At 38.5% G+C, this 23715-nt stretch overlaps 1 protein-coding gene across 4 annotated transcripts in view; it reads right to left on the bottom strand.

Moving 5' to 3' along the window:
• The window catches only part of SOX6 (SRY-box transcription factor 6), a 408021-nt gene that overhangs the window by 28598 nt on the left and 355708 nt on the right, over positions 1-23715 (bottom strand). For all 4 annotated transcript variants that reach the window (XM_068988346.1, XM_068988348.1, XM_068988347.1 and 1 more), the window contains one exon: positions 13991-14099. In XM_068988346.1, coding sequence (XP_068844447.1) covers positions 13991-14099 — 109 coding nt within the window. The remainder of the gene's footprint in view (positions 1-13990; positions 14100-23715) is intronic.

Below are 23715 nucleotides of genomic sequence, written 5' to 3'. Positions count from 1 at the left end.
ACTGAAATTATAATAGAGATTAAAATTATGCTAAATTAATTCACTTCTCGGTTGTAGCATTATGAGCAAGCGTTATTGTGGATAAGGCTTCTATTTTTTCCTATTGGAAACTCCATTCTCTTTAAAAGATCAACAAGAAGAACCAAAAGGGAATTCCCTAAGGTCAGCTCTGAGGAAACATAAACCTCTAATTCAATAACTCTGCTACTGCTCTGAAAAAAAGGCTTTATTATTGCAACATCCATATGGAGCCAATTGGACATTAATGACTAATCAATCCCTCCCCTTTCTATTCTACTTAAAGTGTCACAAGCCATGTTTAGATTAGCCCATTTCCTGCTTAGGGTTGCTCAAGATGTCTTTTGTTCTTTCAGGACCAGCCTGATGGAGGCAGCTTAAACAAACACCATGACCAGAGTGGCGCAGGAGTTATAAAGTGCCATATGTGAGTGAACAAAGGGGCTATACTAAAGCCTTTTGTGGTATTTGTTAATGTTTTTCATCTGAGCTTAAAAAGGCTTAATGACTTTGTGGTGAGCTGATGCATGTGGCTCGTGGCTTTGCAAAATGAAGGAAATTCTAACCAGTGATGTACCAGTCTGTGTTTTCAAGAGTCTCCCGCTTTCAGTTTTGGTGCCCATGTTTACTTTTTCCTTTTAATTCTCAAGTTATATTTGCTTTACACAGACAGCTCAACGGAGCCCTTTATCTCATATCAACTACAGGATCCAAGGGCAACTGAGATAACTTATGTGATTCTTTATTTTAATGACCTGAAGGTAACAGAGAACGTTCAAATATTCTACTTATTATCTATTTGTTTTTTGTGTGCACAGAAGGAAGGCTTACAAGCTGTTGAGCCCAGGCAAAAAGGCATTCTTTAAGTCTGAACCAGAGACCACTGTGCAGGAAGTAAGACAATAAAAGGTTCTGGCTTCCTAAGTTTTCAGGAGAACCAGGCTCAGATTAAAGCAGATTCCCTTGGAGAACACAGAGTCTGGTAAAAGGCTTTACTTAATAATTCATATTGCTCACCAGTTTCTGGCTTCATCCAACTCAATATATTACCATAGACTCTACATGAAATTAAGAAGCACAAACCAAGATGAAGCAAATCTCAGAGTTAGTTAACAAAGACTATTATTAAACCCATCCGCTCATTTCCATCCTTATCTCTTCATCGATTGCCTTGCCCTCACTGTTTCTGGTGGACTATTTGAAATACTAGTCTTCTAGCTGATATTTTTATTTCCAGTTTCGAGTTACCAGGCCGCACTTAAATACCTCTTCCTAATTTCAGCCAGGGTGATCCATCACAAGTGCAGTTCTGACCAGGGCACTCCTAATATTAAAGTTTTCAATGGCTCCCTAATGCCCCAAAGATGAAGTTCAAACTCCTTGGTATGGTACACAAAGCTCTCCATGACCTGGCTTCAGTTCCATCTCTGGCTACTTGAAAATATTTTTGCTTTATAATACCAAACCACTTCTAGTTCTCTATATACCGTCTTGTTTTTATACTAGGAACCCATGCTTTCCCTTTTCCTGGAATTTCCTGTCTGTTTTGCAATCAACTCATTCTTTGAGTCATGTCAGGGATCATCTTCCCCAGATAGTCTTATCTGGTTTGTTATGTTGGGCTAAGTATTTTAGGCTCCCACAGTACCCTGTGCCTATCTTACATTTATTATATTTTATCCAAATTGTCAGTTGCATGGGCCCACTGTCTTCACTAGACTGTGCACCTCAAAAGGGCAGAAACTGCACTGTGTCTTGCTCATAACTGCTTCCTCAGGGTCTGGGACAAGAGCTGCCATAAGGTAAGCACTCAATTGTCATAACAGAGACCATCAGATATCTTCAACAGTGACAATTTTGGGGTGAGATTCAGATGTTTACACATTACATTAGAACCCAAGAATCTCCGAAATCAGATTTTATATAAACCCCATTTTATTTCTTATATTTTCTTAAGTATTTTGCCTTACTCAAACCCTCTATAAAATAAAAAATGGGTTTAATGGGAAAATGAACCCACAGTTTGGGACTCAGAGATCATTGGTTCGAATCTTCTTTTATTGACTTTCCACACTGTACAATTCTGAAATCCCAGCCTCCCACTTTCAGGGAAAGCCTGAAAGGATGATAAGGCAAACCTGAGTTTTTTTGAAATAATAAATCTGAAAGCTATTCTAACGCTATGGGGTTTGTGTAAATACAACTAAAGCATACATTCAAACAGGAACATGACAGGACCTTCCTTAGACAGAGTCAATATGGAATGGATAAAACATGTTCATAGAATTAGAAATTTTCAACATGAGGTGGATATTAAAGACCATCTAATCCACATCTGAGGTTAGAGAAGTTAAACTGCCCAAGTCTCACAGTTAGCAAATGGCAAAATAACAGTGAACTGAAATGTAACTACTCCCAAAGGTTCACACCTGCCATCAAAATAAATTTCTAAAATGGTCAGCTGAATTGTTTCAATAGCATCTAGACTTAGCTTAAAAATTCAACAAAACTAATTTAATTGGCGTCTCCTTTTCATTTCATTTGTTCCTGGAAATCTGCCTTTTACTAGAATGAGAGAGGCAGATCATAGGTACAGTAGAAACCAATTTTTTTTTTTTAAGGTTGGGGACATGGAAATAGTATTAGAAGGAGATGGCTCAAGGATTTTGGGTAGCCAAATCAATTTTGTAGTCTATCAAAAATTCTTTGTTCTAAGAGCTGGTGAAAGTATCTGAAATGCACTTAATATCTGTGTGGTTTGAAAGACTAAAAAAAATCTTTTCACACGTTTCTATTTCTCATTATATTTTTCTGATTTTTAATGAAAACCAACAGGAAAAAAAACTACTTCAACAAAGGCGACCAACTGAATCAGCCCATCTCAGAGAAAAATGGGGTCAGTATAGCTCAGATACTATATAGCTAGACAGATCTGGGTTTGAATTTTAATTTGATCCTTCCTAAATAAGTAACCTTGGGTAAATTATTTCCCACCTCTGAACAACAGTTTCATCTCCTTATAAAAGAGAGCTAATAACTTCTACTTTTCTGGGTGATAAGTAGAGCATTTTTGAGCATTAAGTAGGAATGTACATTTCTTAGCAGTGACTGGAACCCAGTACCCACTCATTAAACAGTAAATGCCCTTAGAAACAGCAGTAGTAACAATGGTAAGAGAAGCAGTAGAATGTCTATTCTAGTACCAAGAACACAGCAGGGCTTAACTCACAGTTTTTCCCTTTCTAGTCCATCCTCATACCTGGGTGATATTTCCTATACTGCACAGTTCTGTCCTTCAGGGTAGTTGCAAAATGAAGCCTTAGCTGGAGAGTGCAATTTACTACTTAGTGGAGCCTCTTTTCTGCCCCAGAGCTAAAAATATATTTCAAGAGTGTCTTGTGATATAGAACTGAAATACATCGAATATGCATAAGACACAATCAAAAAGAAACTCTCACATCTCCCCAGTTCCCACTTGTGGGACCTGTAGCCAAACTATGCTGCTCAGTTCAAGCCAGGAAAAAAATAGGCAGGGGGTGGGGGGGGGGGCGGCGGAGAAGAACAAACCACTATCTTGTGAATTTATAGCTTTTTATAACAGACTCACTGGAATAACAAAGGATTAAGACTACTGCCTGTGTAATAAGTAAAGGGCAGTGGAGCTTCAGGGACAGTGGACAGTCATTTTCCCTTTCTCCTCTATTAGCTGTTCTGTGATTCTGCAGTGTGGAGTAGCTGCTGTTACCCTTTTTCATCTTGTCCTGATGCAGGATCAACCTACTGAGTGAAAAGTGAGCTTATATTGAAGAAGTATGAAATGATTTCTCTACCATGAAAGTAAATATACATATACCAGTAAGTTATAATTTTTACTTTTAGTAAAAATTTTAAATAGTTGAATATATTGCTTATGAAATTCTTCTTTCCAGGGCTGAGACCTGGGATATTAAGTTTTAGTTCAGAATTACTTTTTACAGCCTATTCTTAAATGTAACAATCTACAGTACAGCACAAATATTGATGAGTTCTTACACAATCTCTTCCCTCTGGTATCATGACCTAATTCAGGACATCATGTCTAAGGGTAAGTATCCACTGAACAAAAACAACTAAAAAAAAATCAACTCTCCTCTAGTGAGAGGAACAAGTATAAGACTGATTTGTAAAGCACTGTACAGTCACAGCAGACAAAGTGAAATCATATGTAAATGAGTATTATACCCAGGAGGAAAATAGGTATTTTTAATATGACTTGAATAAAAACCTTCCTAACACCTACTCAGCTCTCTCATAATGTAATATGAAAAAATAACCATTGACTATCCCCTCTGAAATGACAAGAACAGAAGAATAAAGATAAAGAGACTAACAGATCACCAAATCAACCTAACTGCTGCTTTTCCATTATTTTCAACCTCTATACATAATCGAAGTTAATCTTGAACAACTAAAGGCTAATGCCTGTTTAGTTGGTGGCAAAGCCCAAATTCCTCAGCCTTAGCTCTATGGAACTCAAGGCCGTAGTTCTATGGAACCCAGCTATTTTTATAACATATTCAATTCAACAAATATTCACTGGGTACAAACATGTGGAAAGTTCTGTATTGGGCTTGGTGAAGAACACAGAGATGAAAATTGACTCTTCCTTTCTGAAACTTCCTTATGAATGTCCGTGTGCTTTACCATTTCTGAGTCTGTTTGGATTATTCATCCCCTCAACTGAAAATTCTTCTCTTTCTCTTTGTTTTTCCAAACCTAGGCTTATCTCCAGCTCTATTTCTATCAGGTCTTCCAGAATAACTGCTATCAACAAAGCACTGTAGCTTCCTCTTCTAAATAGCACTCTTTTCTGTTTCTCTAATGATATATTTAAACACACAGCACTTTAGGTTGTTCTGCTTTCTGTGGATGCTAATATAATCACCCTCGCTACATTACTAGCTCTTGAAGAATACAGTATAGTCCATCTTTTAAAAAACCCTTCTCTCCACGTCCTTAACAGTGCTGTGCACATAAGAGATAATCAGTAAATTATAATTTGAACATGTGGGTACCACTAAAGATTGGGGGACTCTCAGTAGGGATAGATCCTGTTTGGAAAGACTGAGCTAGTGGAACTGGTGGCCTAGTCCACAGAGTTGTGTTGCGTCCAGCTCTTTACAACCTCATGTACCACGTGCCAGGCTCCCCTATCCATGGAATTTTCCAGGCAAGAACACTGGAGTAAGTTGCCATTTCCTATTCCAGGGGATCTTCCTGATCCAGGAATCGAACCCATGTCTCTTGTATCTCCTGCATTGGCAGGCACATTCTTTACCATTGTGCCACCTAAGAAGTCTACAGAGTATCACTTCTAAAGATTATGAAATGAGAGATCCTATGTGTAAACAAACAGTGATAGGCAAGCAGAGTAAAATGAGACAATGAATCTATAAGAAGGAAATATTCAAAGGTAAGAATTTTTTAGTTAAAGAAAAAAAGATAAGTCAGTATCAGAAAACCAGAGAACTGGGCGGTTATTGGATTTGGGGGATAAGCACAATTATCAGAATTTGAAAAGAAGGAAAGGATCAATCAAAAAAAAAAAAAAAGAAAAAGTTTGGTCTCAAATTCAATCCTGATCTTAAGCAGAGATAACTTAAAGAACACACCAATTGCCCTGAGGCTCTTTAAATTCCACCAGCCTAAAGTGAAGTTACTCAGTTGATTCTCTTTGTGATGTCATGGACTACAGTCTGTCAGGCTCCTCCATCCAGTGGGATTTGCCAGGCAAGAATACTGGAGTGGGTAGCCATTTTCTTCTCCAGGGGATCGTCACAGCCCAGGGATCAAACCCTGGTCTCCCGCATTGCAGGCAGACACTTTACCATCTGAAACACCAGGGGAGGCCAAGGAAGCCCAAAGTCCACCAGGCTAAAAGGTTGGGCTGAATTCTGTAGCCAGCAGATGGGAAATTAAACGGCTCTTGCTGCCAAGAGAAGAGGATTCTGGAACAGGGAACATTTCAACAGTCAGTCACTACACAGTCCAGACATGGCAGACAGACCTCTATCAGCCAGCGTTTATTCTAATATGCTGGTTTATGTGAAGCAGATGCACATACTGCTGAGGAAGCATAGACTCACTTTCCCAGTCCCATTGGGAACATATGCTGCTGCTCTTGTCCTGGGTCTAATTTTCATGGTAGATAGCATTAAATCTTTTGCCACCCAGTTGCTATAGCAAGATAGGGGGGCAGGGGTACTTCCGTGTGATTCAGTAATGGCATAGACAAGCATTTCTTCCCAAGAACAGAGGATATTCAGTTAGAAAACTAGATAATTGTGTGTGTGTGTGTGTGTGTGTGTGTGTGTGTGTGTGTGAATGACGCCTCTTTAAAGAAGGCAGCCCAAAGAAAAATAATCAGCTCTTTAGTCTAAGATCCTCACTAAGGGGATGCTGTGTCTTTGATTGGGCTTTCCAGCTTAAGCAACTCTGAGAAGTAGGTTGAGTTCTCTTTATGGAGTATCAGGGGATGGAGTTATACAAGAATCTTGACATTTCCCTCTCTTGTCCCATCAGGACGATCCATCACTTCGAGAGTTCAATGGAAATTGTTTTCTACCAACATTAAAAGTTATTTGGGAGCTTTTAAGACATAGCAAATATATTTCTTTAAGAGAAGTTTATTTGCTTGTTTAAGAGAGCTGCACTTTATATATAGTGCTGATATAAACTGGTGCACAGGATCCTCTAAAACCGTTTATATCCACAGTAAAATACATTTTTGTGATACTCATACCACAGACTTAGTCCAGAGCCGAGGGCTTTCTGAACTCTGCTTATGTCCCAGCCTTTGTGGCTGTTACTTAGTCTTCACCATGTCCTAGGTCTCCCTGGCCACACATCCTGGCCTCAGACCTCACCCTGCTGGCTCCATATACCCTTCTTTGCCTATTCATTTCTTTAAGATGCCTGGAAACCTCGGAAGGCCAGATCAGGAAGTCCATAGCAAGGTTCTGGCTAGCGCTCCCTTCTCATTTACCTGGATTTTAAAAAAATTTTAATATGTATAGTTCCCCATCTTTTATTCCTGGTATACAGTCTAGTACTTAGATACCTTCTTGGACAATGACATCTCATCTCTGGTACACTTCAATGATAATTTCACTTATATTAAAGATGACGTGGTCCTTATTTTACACTTGTTACATTCTGGCTGACTTAAGGTGAATGATTTCACTTGTATGGTAGTAGGAAAAAGCGTTAAAGCATTGTAGACTGAAAATTACCTACACCAACTTCTTCAACTACAGATGAGAAAATTCAGGAAAAGAACGTGACTGACTTAGAATGGGACAAATGGAAGTTGAGTTTCCTAACCCTTTAGGAAATATCTGAAGGAGTGTCTTGTGGAGAAATTGTAAGCCTCATCTTGTTGGAATCCAAAAGTAAGACTAGAACCAATGAATAGAAGTTGTAAAAAAGCAAAGACAAATAACAAAGAATTAATAATTAAAACTAGATGGAATGAGTTTCCCAAGAAGTAGTCTGTTTTCTGTCATTAGACTATTAGAGACATTTGAACAGAAGTAAGACGACTACTCGTCAGGGATATAGAAAGGGATTTCTTGGATGGAATTGTCACTCGGATTACATGTCTCTCCTTTATTCCAGTTCTGAGAATCTAAGTGTTGTTATGTGAAGCACTATATCTGGTGGGCTTGAACTAATAACAACCCTTACATTCCAAAGTATAAGCAGATGTGGCCTTTAAATCCGTCCCTAGATTATATTCTGGTTTGCCTCTGCTGCCTTGGATGAGCCCTGTATCATCAAGTCAATCTTCCCTCTCTGCCAGGAGTAAAGATCCAGGGAAGAGAAAGGAAATGAGAAAAGCTTCAGAGATTTCCCAAAGTATCGATCAAAGGGTAAGCAGGATTTTTAAGAGAAGACATTCACATCAAGGGGTGCATTTTTTAAGGAAAAAGGAAAAGTTGCAGCCCCTGTTATTTGTCTATAAACAGAGAGCTTAGGTTGACAAAAATAAAGCTATCTTGAGATTTAAAACTTAGAAGCAATCAGAAGTTCACACACAAAAAAATGAAGCTTTCAGAAGGTTAAGGCCATTTTGGCTGGGATCCAACTCACAAATTCAGTACAAATCTATAAAACCTTTCTAAGCAAATCTGAGAGCAACTGTTTTCTAAAAGGGGCTATTCTTGGTGCACACATCCATTTCCATTCAAATCAATGCAAGTTTCTAATACGTGGAGGACAGCACATCATTACATTTCCAATCCAGGGTCCAAAAGCCTGCCTAATGATAATCACTCTGCATTCATCCCTTTTAGAGCTCATATTCTTCTATGCTCCACGTCAAAATGAGGTGTGGCCTGCCTCTGCGACTGGGACACGGTAATTAAATTCAAGAATTAAAGGAAGTGTTAGAAGAATGTTTTCTTATCTAAGCTATTTAAAAAAAAAAACAGAAAAAATAAAGGTGTGTGAGAGAGAAGAAACAGAATATAAAGAATACATTAAAAAAAAAAGAGGGCAAGCTACCACTATTGTTGCTGGGGGAAGAGAAGGAGAAGAGAGGGAAAGAGAAAGGGAGCGTCCACCTGTGAAAGTAACGGGGAAATACTACTAGAGAGATCTTCTCATTAACAGAAAAGATCAAGGGACTCAAAAATTCAATTCAGGAAGTGGAGCAAATACACTCCCAAAGGTATTGGTCTTCCCTTTTATTTCGCTGAAAAAAACAGAAAGCAAAACTAAATGAAAGCTATTGTGGACAGATCACCTTTCTTATAAGAAACACATTCTGTTTCATGAAGGCCCTAATAGCAATCTTGCATTTGGAGGGGACCCTAAAAATAATGGAGGACTTCCCAGGTGGCGCTAGCGGTAGAGAACTGCCCTGCCAATGCAGGAGACATAAGAGACGTGGGTTCGATCCCTGGGTTGGGAAGATCCCTTGGAGGAGGGCATGGCAATTACTCCAGTATTCTTGCCTCTGAGATTCCCATGGACAGAGGAGCCTGGCGGGCTACAGTCCATGGAACTGGAAAAAGTAGGACACAACTGAAGCGGCACCTACAGCAACACCACTAGAGATAATAGAGTCCAACATACGTCCTTCAAAAGATAAAGTTAAGCCCAGAGGCATTAGTCAATTATTTGCCTCTATTTAGCAAAGGACTTTAGTCCAAATTTCCCAATAACCAGACCAGAGCCCTTTCTACTATACTTTGCAACCCTGAAATTAATAGAGTTGGGATAAGAACTGCACTCTTGTCTAAGGAGAACAAGCAGAGGGGAAATGCCAAATGAAAAGTCCATAAAAAATTAAACATCTGTTTGTCATTCTTAATACATGGTGACAGACTCAATTAATTGAGTCCTTTCTTCCTTACATGCCCTACATAGGAGCTAACAAATTTTGTGAGTTCAATACAAACAAAGCCATCAAATGCTCCAAAGTATGCTGCTGCTGCTGCGAAGTCGCTTCAGTCATGTCCGACTCTGTGCAACCCCATAGACAGCAGCTCACCAGGTTCCGCTGTCCCTGGGATTCTCCAGGCAAGAACACTGGAGTGGGTTGCCATTTCCTTCTCCAATGTGTGAAAGTAAAAGGTGAAAGTGAAGTTGCTCAGTCGTGACCCCATGGACTGCAGCCCATCAGGCTCCTCCGTCCATGGGATTTTCCAGGCAAGAGTACTGGAGTGGGGTGCCATTGCCTTCTCCAGCTCCAAAGTATAACAAGACCTTAAACATGTTTCCTAAGCCCCCAGCACTATGAATTTGTAGTTTTATAAATATCATGGTGAACAAGAAATGCTGTCTTGTCATATTCAAGCCAAATAACAGCTGGACTTTAAAAATAAAATTTTGAAGACATTTGCCTTTTATATTTTTAATTTCTGTTTTCTTGGCTTACGGTTTTGCCATTCGATTTTGATGAGTGGTTAATACACACGCACAGCTGCCTCCTTTGGTGACCTTTCCCTGCTGCTTCTATGCTCAAAGCTATGAAGCAGGTCTACAAATTGCTCACTAAGTGATATTGGCATTTTCACAACTGGCAGATATTTTCCTGTGAAGCCAGGCTTACTTTAGTCACTTCAGATGCCACACAGGAGAATGAGGTGAAAGCAGAGGAAGGGATGCTAGTCACTCAGTCGTGTCTGACTCTGCAATCCCATGGACTGTAGCCTGCTAGGCTCCTCTGCTCTGACCATTGGGATTCTCCAGGCAAGAATACTCGAGTCGGTAGCCACTTCCTTCTCCAGGGGATCTTCCCAACCCAGAGATCGAACCTGGGTCTCCTGCACTGCAGGCAGATTCTTTACCATCTGAGCCACCAGTGAAGCCCCAGAGGAAGGGGAGAGCCCCTTAAAACTGCCATTATGCATTATTCACAATAGCCAGGACATACACATGAGCAGATGAAGGATACAGAGATTGCTTTATACATTTATATTTTTGAATGTGATAAAAATATCACATCCATAAAAAAAGAAAACCCTGCCACTAGCAGCAAGATGGATGACCTTGAAGGCACATGCTAAATGATGTCAGACAAGACAGACAAATGTTATATGATCTCACGCATACATGGAATCAAAAGAGGCTGCACTCATAAAAACAGAGAACAGAATGGTGATTTCCAGGGACTAGGAGGAAGGGGATATGGAAAGATATTGGTCAAAGAGTATAAACTTCCAGTTATAAGATGAATAAGCTCTGGGGATCTGATATATGGCAGGGTGACTATAGGTAAAAATACTGCCTATACACTTGAAAATTGCTAAGAGAGTAGGTTTTTAATTTTCTCATCAAGTAAAGATAATTTGTGAGGTATAGAGGTGCTACACCTTATTGCGGTAATCATTTCCCAATATATATGTGTTTTCAAATCATCACAGTTTATACCTTAAATTTGCACCAAGGTTATATGTTGATTGTATCTCAATAAAGCTGGAAAAATATCTCAACTGTTCAAAGCCAGATCATGTGTGGACAAAGAAGGGATGACATCCTGAGCTAGACCTTAAACTCACTTGCCAGTGGAGCTTACCTAAGTAGCTTCCACTCTGAACCTCTGTGGGGAACAAAGCAGTCTTGATCTTCTTAATACTTTTCTCAGTGATAATTATATCTGCCTTATTATCTATGCATTTCCCTTTTAATCTTCCGTCTTCCTTCACTATACTTTAAGCTCCAAGAGGTCAGGAACATATTTGTTTTGCTTCCTTCGGTTTATCCACTGTGTAGTTCAGGGACTGACACACAGAACAGGCACTCAAGAAATGTTTGTTTTTTGACCAAGACTGAATGAAAGAGTGAATACATTTTTTAATATTCTTTCACTTCAGTTCCTTCTTACTAGCAAAGTGGAGAAAGTATTATGTGTACCTGTTATCTACTCTGACTTTAATATGAACTGAAACTCCAGCAGGCTTTGCAATCAGCTTATGCTTGAACAGATGCCAGAAAATATCCTGAAGTCAGCAGAAGGCGGCTCCCCATCCCAGCAGTCCTCACAAAGGCGCTCCACTTCTCTCGGTATTAGAGCAGGTAACTTGACTCCATTCATGAACTCACAGTCCCCCAAAAGCACACGAGGTCTCAATGGCAACTCTGGGCAAGCTTCTGAAGGGAGGTTTTCACACGCTCCTTAAGCTCCTGGGCCACTACAGGCCTTCTACTATTACACTCATCAGGCATTGCTGTTATGTGTGACAGTGTAACACGAGAGCGGGCGCATGGCATGACTTGCTATATTTAGGGGAGAGGAAATGGGCCATACTGAGAAAGGTCGCAAGGAGTTTGTTCAGGAAAATGAAGGCACCACTTATATATCTGTACATACAAAGGGTGCAGGATAGCACAGTACTTAATGTCTTGGGTTCTGGAGTCAGTTTGCCTAGGATCAACTCTCACCTCTGCCCTTACCACCTATATGACCTGTGGCAAGTTACTTAACTATTCTCAGCCTCAATTTTCTCATCTGTAAAATGGAAAAAAATACCTTCTTTACATAGTATATGATTTAAATGAGAAAATTTGGGTTAAAAGCTTAGCACGTTCTCTGGAATATTAATGCTTAATAAATGTTTGCTTAAAAAAAGCATAATAATTAGAAAATTAGCTTGAATCCAAACAATCTGTGTTTGAATTGAATGGAAGTTCCAAAGAAGCTTCTATATAATCTGTTTCTCTACAGTTAAGCCTTTTATTTTTTCTTTTCATAATGGTTAATAACTCTGACTATGATTTTTAACTTACCAAGCATATGATATCATCAATTAGATTATTAACATTACTGAGAGGCAAATGACTTTACACCTATTGTACAGTTAAGAAGGGACACCAGGTATGCTGCAGTCCATGGGGTCATAAAGAGTCAGACACAACCGAGCAATTGAACAACAACACAGTTAAGACACTAAGTGAAGAAAGATGAATGACTTTAAGAAAATTCAGAACAAGGATAAGGTGGTAGAATTCTCTAACTCCTAGTCTACCAAAAAAAAAAAAAAAAAAAAAACCAGACTGAATACTCCAAAGTGATGAAAAGTATTATTTCATTGTGTCTGGTCAAAAATGAGGTACTCTACAGCACCATCTTCCAACAAAATTGAGATGGGCCACACCTGAATAACTGAGTCCCTAAACCACAGAAGCTTAGTCCTCACCAGGGAGGGAAAAAAACCCCTGTATCTCAAAGTGCCTGTAAAAATGTCAGCGCCACTCTGCTCTCAGTGCTCATTTTTCATGAAAGACAGTGAGTGATTCCTGCTTTTGAGTCCTCTTTATTCCTCCTTTCTGTTCCTGCTCCTCCTCCTCTTCCTTTCTCTGTCCTTCCTTCCCTGTTCTCATACAGGCACAAACCAATCAGAGTTTAACACCTTGTCCCCAGGACTTCCATTAAATATTAGTCTCTCGTACTGGTATGAAGAACCTGCCTTCTGAAGACTCTCTGAAGTGCTTCCTAATGTCTGATACTACCCCTCCCTTAGTGCTCATGCCAGGGATTTCTGAACTGCCCAGGATGGCTCCAACCATCACTAAAAGCCATGCCTAGATCAGATGGTGCTATGAAAAGTCTTTATACATTTTCAAGGGATTAGGGTCCTGGAAGAAATCATACCAGTAAAAGGGATAACAGTAAGATTCTTCCCTTCAAACTAAAGGACTTTAGCTGGGACCCGAGATGGGTGAAGTATTGTGTTACTCTGAAGAGAACAAATTAATCTTCCCTGACTGGTGGGAGGGATTCTGCCAAAGGCACAGCTAAAGGGAAAACCAGTCCCTACTCTGTGATGACTCAGTAAATAACCAGGCGACATTACTACTGAAGTGCTGACCTAACTCATAAATTGTACTCAGCCTCTGGGGAGCAATTTCTGCTGATTCGCTGCTTGTGCATTTAAAACAAACAAAAAGGAAAAAGAAGTGGACAGGCATTGATACTGCTGGGGGTAAACACATTGAGAGTAAAGCTGGTCTTTACCATCCAGACTTTCAAAAGACTTCGTAAAGGTTAGTATCCAGACACAGGCTAGGCCTTGCCCAAGCAATTATTAATTTTACACCAGATCTGCTTCATACTATCATTTAGTTTCCAGAAGGGTTTGATTGTACCTGGGAATCACTTATATGGGGGTTAAAAAAAAAATCCTTCTTTGTAAATTTGTCCCTAAAAAGAAAAATAAATAAGGAAGTCTTGAGGTGGTTGAAACCCAGAATTTTGTTGTTCAATGGAATGTAGAAAGTACTTTTTGCTATGTGTTCAGTAACAGGATCTACATGAATTTCAAATTCCTCAACTGTAACATACAATGAAGACTAGCATTTCTTCTGTTTTGCCAAGAAAATTGATCTGGTTACTTCCAAGAAAGACCATAAAGATCCTCTATCTAACTCGGGTGCACCTTTAGAGACACACAGGGCAGCAGAAAAGAGCTACAGAAAAGCCACTCACCCTCTGCATCTTCTGGCCGGGTAAGATCGATGACACCTGGGCCCAGCTTTCCATCTTCACTTGACTTTCCTGTTAACTGGGGCCCCAAATTTTCAAAGCGTGTTCTTTCCTAGAGGAAAGAATAACCAGAGACTTATTCTAGCTTCCAAAGCAGCCACTTTTCCCTTCCAATTTCTACCTTGCTTAATGGATGAAACTTGAATTTACAAACATCATTTCTGACCAACTGGAACTCAGAAAATCTTTCAGGAAGATTCCACTAAAGCCTGTTTGTGGCACCAACAGTGCTGACAGCACCTAGACCATAGTAGCTCTAAGGAAAGGACATCTGTGGCAGGAAACCTGCCAGGGCTGTACTGCACATCTTCTCTCTGCTGGATTTGTTCCAGTCATCTAGAAGGAATGCAATTGAAAGGTGTGAGCCAAAAGCACAAAATTTGAAAGAGCAGTTTCCATTAGAATATACTGTTATTCAACGGGGAGGGGAGATTTCCCATTTAGAGATCATAGTTTGCATTGGTACTCCTGGAAAAATACAAATCAGAATTTTAGGCAAGAAGATTTCAAAAACAAATATTTCAAAGCAGGCAGACTAGATGAGGGCACTGATACTGTATTTTGTTCAGGAGTTTGAACTGTAACTTCCTGGTAAGTGAGAAGCAGCACATCACTCCCGGCCAGCCCTTGAGTCAGGAAAGTTAAACACTTCTGCCATTACACTAGGAAAACCCAAAGGTGTTTTACTTGTTAACCTGTCCTTCTAGGAGCAGTCGTCTGAAGCATCACAATGAACTCTCCTTCTGTCGCTCTCTGGATCAGTAGCAGGGAGCTCATTGACCAGCATTAACATGGTGTTCTTGTGTGCAGAAAAACAGCACGTGTCTCCTTCTCTCCTCCTTGTTTCTCTCCAGACTCAAACTTGGCTTTGTGTTGTGCTTATGAATGAATGAAACCTTGTTGTTCATTACTATGAAACAATATTAAATGTCATGTCAGCTTGAATTTACAGACATGAAATAGCAGCTCCCAGCTCCGGGAATGGTTTCTGCATGTTATACTTAATGCATTATGCAGCAGTAGAGTGCTGATTGCTGTTCAGTCTATTGTTCAATGACCTAGTTCTGTACTGAGCATGTTCGGCATTAGATGGAAACACTCTGAGTGTTCTTTTCTGTAAGATGTTTAGAAACTTGGAAATATTCTTAAAGAGCAAACATACAATTACTTGATAGAGGCTGTGTCTCATTTGTACAGCCTCACTACACTTGTGCTTTCTAATATGATTATTTTTGAATATCATTATATTTCTATAATTAATTCCCATCAGTCAAATTGTGCAGGAAGTCTTCCAGTTCCCCTTCATCATGTAATGTTGAAATCTATGTTGGAAGAAAATACAGTATAAACCTTGCTTTAATCTAGCACCATTTCTATGAAAGATGGCAACAAAATTATAATCATGAATTTCCCCAACTGGGTAATACTAACTAGTTAACAAAAGTGGTATGTGGGGAAACCTCTGAAACAGGACACTTATTTTTGAAAAAAGTGAAAATAAAAAGCAAATTAAGTATGGTTCCCCAATATCTTATGTGACAACACTGCTGCACAAGAACAAATTATCCTGATGCAGGCCACAACAAAAAGCAACCACAAGCCATACGGGAGTTACACACATTGTTGCAGGGAGGACAGCTGCTTTTAATCAGCCAATTTTGATTACTGAGGAGCACTTTTGGTTGTCATGATGTGAAGCAAAAGAAAGTGAAGATGAGGAGTACCAGGGACAGCAAAATATTCAACCTTTGTTTTATCACATTGTTTCGCATTTCAAATATTTGCATGTGAATGCTTTCCCTATGTTAAATGCAAAAGGAGTTTTGATGTGACACCTGCAATCTTCTTGGAAGAACAACCTTTAGCTGTATTTTCATGGGGGGAAAAACAACTTTCTCTGAAAATCAACAGACCATGCTATCTATCAATATGCATATTTCAAGTATCTTTCTAGTCATTCATTCTCTTTGATTTTACCGGAAAATATTCTCAGTAAAAAAATAAAATAAAATCATAAAGTTCCTGAAAGAATATCAATATTTTGACAAGGAAAGAGAAGAGGGAAAATTACATGCCATGGTTTGTAAAATCCTAAGACAACAAAGCTTACATGATGATAATATCTTTTCTTTTATAAAAAATGAAGTGCACTCACAATTCAGTAGTATCAGCTTGTTTTTAATCATAACAAAAAACATTCAGACCATTCAACAACACATTCTCAGTGTCTTTGAAGTCATACATTTTTCTGACTTCATTGAAAAAAAAATCTACAGCAGAGATAGTTTCCTTATAAAATATCAATATTTTGACAGAATAGAAGTCAAGGAAGAATATCCCATGAAACACTTGTTAAATAGGCAGAAAATAAATCAATGAGAAAAATTGTTTTGGGCAGTGGGCTGCATTTTATATTTGGTAATATTAAGCATTTGTGTTTGAGATTAAAGAAGGACCCTGCAAAGCCATGCCCTTTCATATAAATTTCTACCTAGTCTCCCAGAAGATTTCCTTCTTTTCTTCAAAGAATAGCTCAGAATATTTATTTGCCAGCCACATAACCATAAGATAAGAGGCTCTATGTCTACAAGTTAGCTCAGGGCAGCTGAGCTAAGCAAAGATTTTACCAGTGAGGTTGAACATGAGCCTAGTAAATACAGGATGTGGACATGGGCACAGAGAGAAGTTTAAAGATTCTTTAGTTCCAAGAGGCCCTCAACTTCTGGCCATTAAGAGCCAATGGGTATGTCCCCATACGGAAATGCAGACGATGGGTGGCAAGCTCTTAACTCTAAGTTTTCCATGCACTTGAACAAGTTTTCATGAAGTATATAGTTCCCAAGTAGATATTTTGGAGATATAAACAAAACACCTCAATGCTAATTTTAATCTCAACCCCCCAGGCAGGAAAAATCCCCAGTCTTCAGGATGACAGTGAAATGTGCATTTTACATGCAGCGATATGATCAGACACTTACTTATGCATTGTCAGTCACAAACATGCAGGCAACATAAAAGTTATTGAAAAAAATTAAAGTCAGCTCTGCTGTGTTGTAGGACTGTTGGCTCTCTAAGTGCTTTGAAATTATGATGTATGAGGTAGATGTTGCATATTAAATAAAGATATTTAAATGATAAAGCCCCCTTTAGTGAGAGCTGATGAATGTTAAATGTTACAAGCCACAAGACGCTAGCATCCATCATCTTCACATATTATCAGAGTCAATGACGGGGTAGCCTCACTGATGACAGATAGACTGCTGCATTATTATCCCTTATTTCTAGAGTCACTGAACAAACCATTCAACTCCTCAGGCATTATTTTTAACTTTGCATTAGATTAGCAACTTTTCCCTTCTACCGTAGCAAGATTGATCAATTCTGTCTTTGCATCGGTGGAGAGAGAGAATGAATTTGGGGTAGCTAAAAAATAAGAGGTTTGTTTTCATCTAGGGAAAAAAAAATCAACTTCCTCTTACTGGCAACAAATGTAAAATTGTGATATGGGGAAAGAACAGCAATGAAACAGTAAGCACACAATAATGGCTTTTCTTTGCACTTAGATAAAAGCTGAATTTTTGATGTGCACAGTATATTTTAATAAAATTTTATATACTATGTTTTATACACTTATTGGCTATTCCATAATAATGTGTGTGCTAACAGTAAAATTGCTCTTAAATTTATGTGTGTTATTTATACGTTCCCACGTAACAATGCTTTTTGTTGTAAAAAATATTCTGTTTATTAATGTAACTTTACAACCACTGCATCCAAGATCCGTGGTAAATTAATGACATTTTTATTATTTTATAGTGTCATTAAATTTTTACTGATCACTCCATCAAACAGAGGCAGTAAAGGCCATAATGTAAACTGGGACACTTAGATCAGGCAGCAGGAAGACATTCCATATAGTCTGAAGAAAACTGCTAGCAATAAATGATATTTATACCATCTTTAAGCATGTGAGAATACTTGGATAAGTTTGGCAAAACTGTTTCAGTAGTAGAGTGGATTGTATACTTAAATAACAGTTTGCTTGCCAGCAAGACAAGCCTTTTTCAAACCATATGCGAGATGACTGATTTCAGCCATCTCCTGAAAAACAATGCGTGAAAGGTAACGATGTGCTGGGCACCCTCCCACTGGATTTCCGAGACTGACTACCCTATACCACACCTCAAATGATTTCAACATGGTCTTCCTTTCTACAAACCGAAGTGTAAAACTGCACATGCTGAGAGAGGCTTTTTGTTTGTTGCCTTACAAATAATATTTCATTTGACAGGCAGACATGGCTGGACAATGATGTGATACATTTTATTCCAATGGTTGAAATGAGAGGCATTTTACCAAGCTGTATTCAAAGCTCTTTTACAAAGAATATCTGAATATGAGCTCATCCATAACAGGCACAGAACATGCACCTAAGAAGCCATTACTTAACATTGCACTTAAAATGGGTAAAAAATAATATCATGTTACTTTCATATGTAAGTTACATTACAATTAGTATACTTTACACTAGCCTTCAGATGTTCTGTTCATAGAATATTTGTATATATAGTTTATACAAATATTTTATAATAATACATGCACATTATATATATTATATTTCTGTATTTAGAAGACAGCAAACAGAAAATTCTATGCTCATGTACTCACAAATTTAGAACCACCTACCTCTTACATAGGGATTTTGGTATGAATATTTTTTAAGTAAATAAGAATTTTGCTGCCATATCTTAAAATAAATATTTAAATACTAAAGAATCTTTAAAAGCATTCAAATTTGTGATAATAAGGACTTTAGCAGAGAAAATTAATACTACAGTGCTACTAGCCATCTTTCTGTGTACTACTGAAGCAGTTTTCTAAGAGAAGTAACAAATAAATGCATTATAAATAGAAATTCTCTAAGGCCTAATGCTGTGAAAGTGCACTCAACATGCCAGTAAATTTGGAAAACTCAGCAGTGGCCACTGTTTCATTCCAATCCCAAAGAAAGTCAATGCCAAAGAATGCTCAAACTACTGCACAATTGCACTCATCTCACATGCTAGCAAAGTAATGCTCAAAATTCTCCAAGCCAGGCTTCAACAGTATGTGAAATGTGAACTCCCAGATGTTCAAGCTGGATTTAGGAAAGGCAGAAGAACCAGAGATCAAATTGCCAAAATCCGTTAGATCACTGAAAAAGCAAGAGAGTTCCAGAAAAACATCTACTTCTGCTTTATTGACTACACCAAAGTCTTTGATTGTGTGGATCACAACAAATTGTGGAAAATTCTTAAAGAGATAGGTATACCAGGCAACCAGACCTGCCTCCTGAGAAATCTGTATGCAGGTCAAGAAGCAACAGTTAGAACTGGACATGGAACAACACACTGGTTCCAAATAGGAAAAGGAGTACGTCAAGGCTGTTTATTGTCCTGCTTATTTAACTTATATGCAGAGTACATCATGAGAAATGCTGAGTTGGATGAAGCACAAGCTGGAATCAAGATTGCTTGGAGAAATATCAATAACCTCAGATATGCAGATGACACCACCGTTATGGGAGAAAGCTAAGAAGAACTAAAGATCCTCTTGATGAAAGTGAAAGAGGAGAGTGAAAAAGCTGGCTTAAAACTCAGCATTCAGAAAACTAAGATCATGGCATCCAGTCCCATTAGTTCATGGCAAATAGATGAGGAAACAATGGAAATAGTGAGAGACTTTATTTTAGGGGGCTCCAAAATCACTGCAGATGGTGACTGCAGCCATGAAATGAAAAGACACTTACTCCTTGGAAGAAAAGCTATGACAAACCTAGACAGCATATTAAAAATCAGAGACATTACTTTGCCAACAAAGGTCGATCTAATCAAAGCTATGGTTTTTCCAGTAGTCATGTATGGATGTGAGAGTTGGACCATAAAGAAAGCTGAGCACCAAAGAACTGATGCTTTTGAAGTGCAGTGTTGCAGAAGACTCTTGAGAGTCTCTTGGACTGCAAGGAGATACAACCAGTCCATCCTAAAGGAAATCAATTGAATATTCATTGGAAGGACTGATGCTGAAGCTGAAAGTCCAATACTTTGGCCACCTGATGTGAAGAACTGACTCATTTGAAAAGACCCTGATGCTGGGAAAGATTGAAGGCAGGAGGAGAAGGGGACGACAGAGGATGAGATGGTTGGATGGCATCACTGACTCTATGGACATGAGTTTGAACAAGCTCTGGGAGTTGGTGATGGACAGGGAAGCCTGGCGTGCTGCAGTCCATGGGGTCGCAAAGTCAGACACAACTAAGCGACTGAACTGAACCGAACTGAAGGCCACCACAATATTCTGAGATATTATCTATCCTTAAAGTTTCCACTGTGTATAAGTTGCTGAGTACTAGTCCCCCAAAAAGGGTTTGCCTGTTCATCCGAGCTCCAAGCTTTGGTGTCTTTCCGATCCTGGAAAACTCTTTTTCAAAAGTAAAGACTTGCCTGCAAGTGTTTTCCCCTTACATGACTCCCCTTCCCATCCTCTGTTTATATTAATACAAACTGGTCGGTACTATTTGTCTCACTGCTTTCCTTGCCCCTCTCTGCCAGTTAATCTTTCAGGCTTGCTGATTCTCCTTCAGCAGAGCCTCTTGCACTGATCCCTCAGCCTGCAAAGCCCAAGTTCTTCATAAACTCTATAACCTCTCTGATCTGTCTACTCTCTGATACACAAAAATCCCTAGCCTTCCCTATATAATTAGCCCCTAGTTACATGTTATATTAAAGAATTGAGCTTTGGACCATGTGCACCTCCAACTCTTCCCCAACAGCATCAAAAGATTTTTCAAGCCAGGGACTGTCTTGCATCTTACATAACATTTAGTGTTAGTATCTGTAAACATTTGCAGGTTTTTGCAAGCCCACAGAATTGATTAATCCACATACATCAAAAATACCTTGTACAAGTGTCTTCAAACAGAACAAGAAGAACCAATTTTATAATAGTTCAAGTTTATGTAAGAGATGTTGACTTAACCCTCCACATTGTATTAATGACATCTCTTTGGTCAATAATCATCAAAACCAGGAAATACAGAAAAAGTCCATAAATATTTTGTAACAAGAGGAAAGTGAGCCATTTTAGAAGAACACAGTAGAAGAATACAATTTAATTATACAACAATATGAAAAAGAGGTTTTTGAGTCTGACTTGGAATTTCTGCAGCTTAACACCCGCATCTTTGCAAAATCTTTACAAAACACTGGCAAAAGAGGATAATATCCACCACAAATGCGTGGCTTAAAAAGCATTATACATTTGAAAATAAAAAAGTCTTCTGTTTGTTTTTAAACAGGACAATGCTAAGTATAATGTTGAGAAAAAGTCTGTGCCTTACTCTGAAAGACTTGCTCTAATTCCCAGCTCTGGACATATCTTGCCATGATGTGATTCTCAAGACATACTACTTAAGCACACAGAAATTTCCTTTTTATTGACTTGAAAAGCTATCACTTTATTAGTATTTATTTTACATCCTTATTAAAATGTAGTAATTTAAGGAAGGACTGAAAATGAAAGCTTTATTTTAGAAAGTAACCACATGTACTTTCAAAAGGTGATTCTTTTTTGGGAAAGAGTTATTTTGGAGGCAGTGGGATTTACTTTCACAGGGTTATTTTGATGGTCCCAGAGTCAGTTATCACAATAAAAAAAGACTCTGACTGTTAGAAGTGAGGTAATGAACTTCATTGTTAAATACCATTTTGTCAGCTAAAACTATTAATTTCTTTACTTTTTAATACACTCTTAACACCAAAGCTGTGCTAGAAATCATGAATAATTTAAGTCCTAAGTTTTCCAACCATGTTTGCTTCTGTAGGATGTGAATGGGGCGAAAGTAGGAAAGGGTGTCATTTATTGAACATGTACTAAGTACAAGGCTCTTTGCAATGACTATTTCCTTTTACGTTCCCACCAATACTACAAGGAAAAATATTATTATTGCTGTCACTTTTGCAAGAGAAGAGGCTCAAAAGGAATTTTTTATATTTTAAGTCACTTAACCAAAATTTAGATAGGCATACGGGCTGAGGTGAATTTAGAATAATAACTCTACAACTGAATTACTATGTGATATCTCTTAGCCAGTTTCCTCATTTGTAAAATGGAATAGAAAATGGACATGCTACAGGGTTGCGATGATTAAATAAGAGATTATACATGTGAGTGCTTTGCAAATATAAAGCAGCTCATAAAATATCCACTTCTGTTAAACACAGTATTAGTGTTTGCTAAATGTTTCAAAGCTAAACACTAATGAAGATGGTGTCCTGATCTAAAGGCCTATATCCATGCTCCTGGGTCAACAACACAACCACAAAACCAAAGATGCATTCATTTTTGTCTTGGTTGCTAAGCATCTGAGAATTAAATCTAAATTTCAGCCTTAGAAACTATGTAGTACCTGGATCTTCTTTTCCTTTATTTATAAGCCTGCAAATACTCCCCATTATCCACATGCTGTGTTTTTGCTGTGTTAGTCATTCAGTCATGTCTGACTCTGAGACCCCGTGGATTGTATCCTCTGTCCATGGAATTCTCCAGGAAAGAAGACTGGAGTGGGTAGCCATTCCCTTCTCCAGGGGAGATTCCCAAACCAGGGGTCAAACCCACGTCTCCTGCATTGCAGGCAGATTCTTTACCGTCTGAGCCGCCAGGAAAGCCCTCTATCTACAGGAGGAGAAGCAAGCTTCTCTGCATGGCTCATAGTCCCGTACATGGTCTGGCTGCTGCTCTCCTCACCAGATTTATCTTTCTCATTCTGGTTTACTGCCTCTGTTCCAAGAAGACAGAATTTCTTGGAGTTTCCTAAATAAGCTACGATAATTTTTGCCCTTGTATATTTGCATATGCCATTCCCTCCTCTATTAACAGAATGCCCTTCCTTTATGGATGACATCATAATTAGCCTACTCTAGGCTTAATTTCAGCATTTCTTCTGGATAAAATCCTTTGTTGACTGCCTTCCACCAGCTCCCCTATTTTGTTCCATCACCACACCATGTTTATAGACAAATGCATTATAATTATTGGTTTATATGTCTGTTTACAAGTCTCCCCAACATACTTCTCAAGATGTTGTGTCCAAGTCTTATTAACTATAGCATCAGAGCCTCTCATGATGATACTAGACACTTTGGTTGGTTGCTAAATCCTGATAATGCTAAATTATTTCTTTCTCATTTTTCATTTTTATTTTACTTTAAAATTAAACTATTTTCAGATCTTTTATGAAAATAGTGAGACAGAGATGATTAAAAGGTACATAAATACAAAGGAAGATATGTAAATCAGTTGAACAATCAAGTGATCTGCTGGTCAGGGTAGGCTTAGTGCTAAAATACAGGAAATCTGCCTAGCTATTACTATTCAAAAGGGCTCTGCAAAAATCTTCCCTAAAATCTCAGTAACAACCATTTCCAAACATTCTTCTTACAGTCTTCCATTTCTGAGCAATCCATCATTAGTAATTCATTCTTGGAATTAATTCATATCATCAATACTTTTATGAAAATACAATAGAATAAACCATTAAGCAAAATCATACTAATTTCAGTTTAAATCCTCTAGAGAAACAAGAAAATCTCTAGGGAAGATAATCCAGATGAAGCTACATAAAGAGAGAC

This window comes from Capricornis sumatraensis, chromosome 16 (genome assembly GCF_032405125.1).
Source record: "Capricornis sumatraensis isolate serow.1 chromosome 16, serow.2, whole genome shotgun sequence".
Taxonomy (NCBI): domain Eukaryota; kingdom Metazoa; phylum Chordata; class Mammalia; order Artiodactyla; family Bovidae; genus Capricornis; species Capricornis sumatraensis.
Note: the sequence above shows the minus strand (reverse complement) of the source record. Positions and strands in the feature narration are given on the sequence as shown.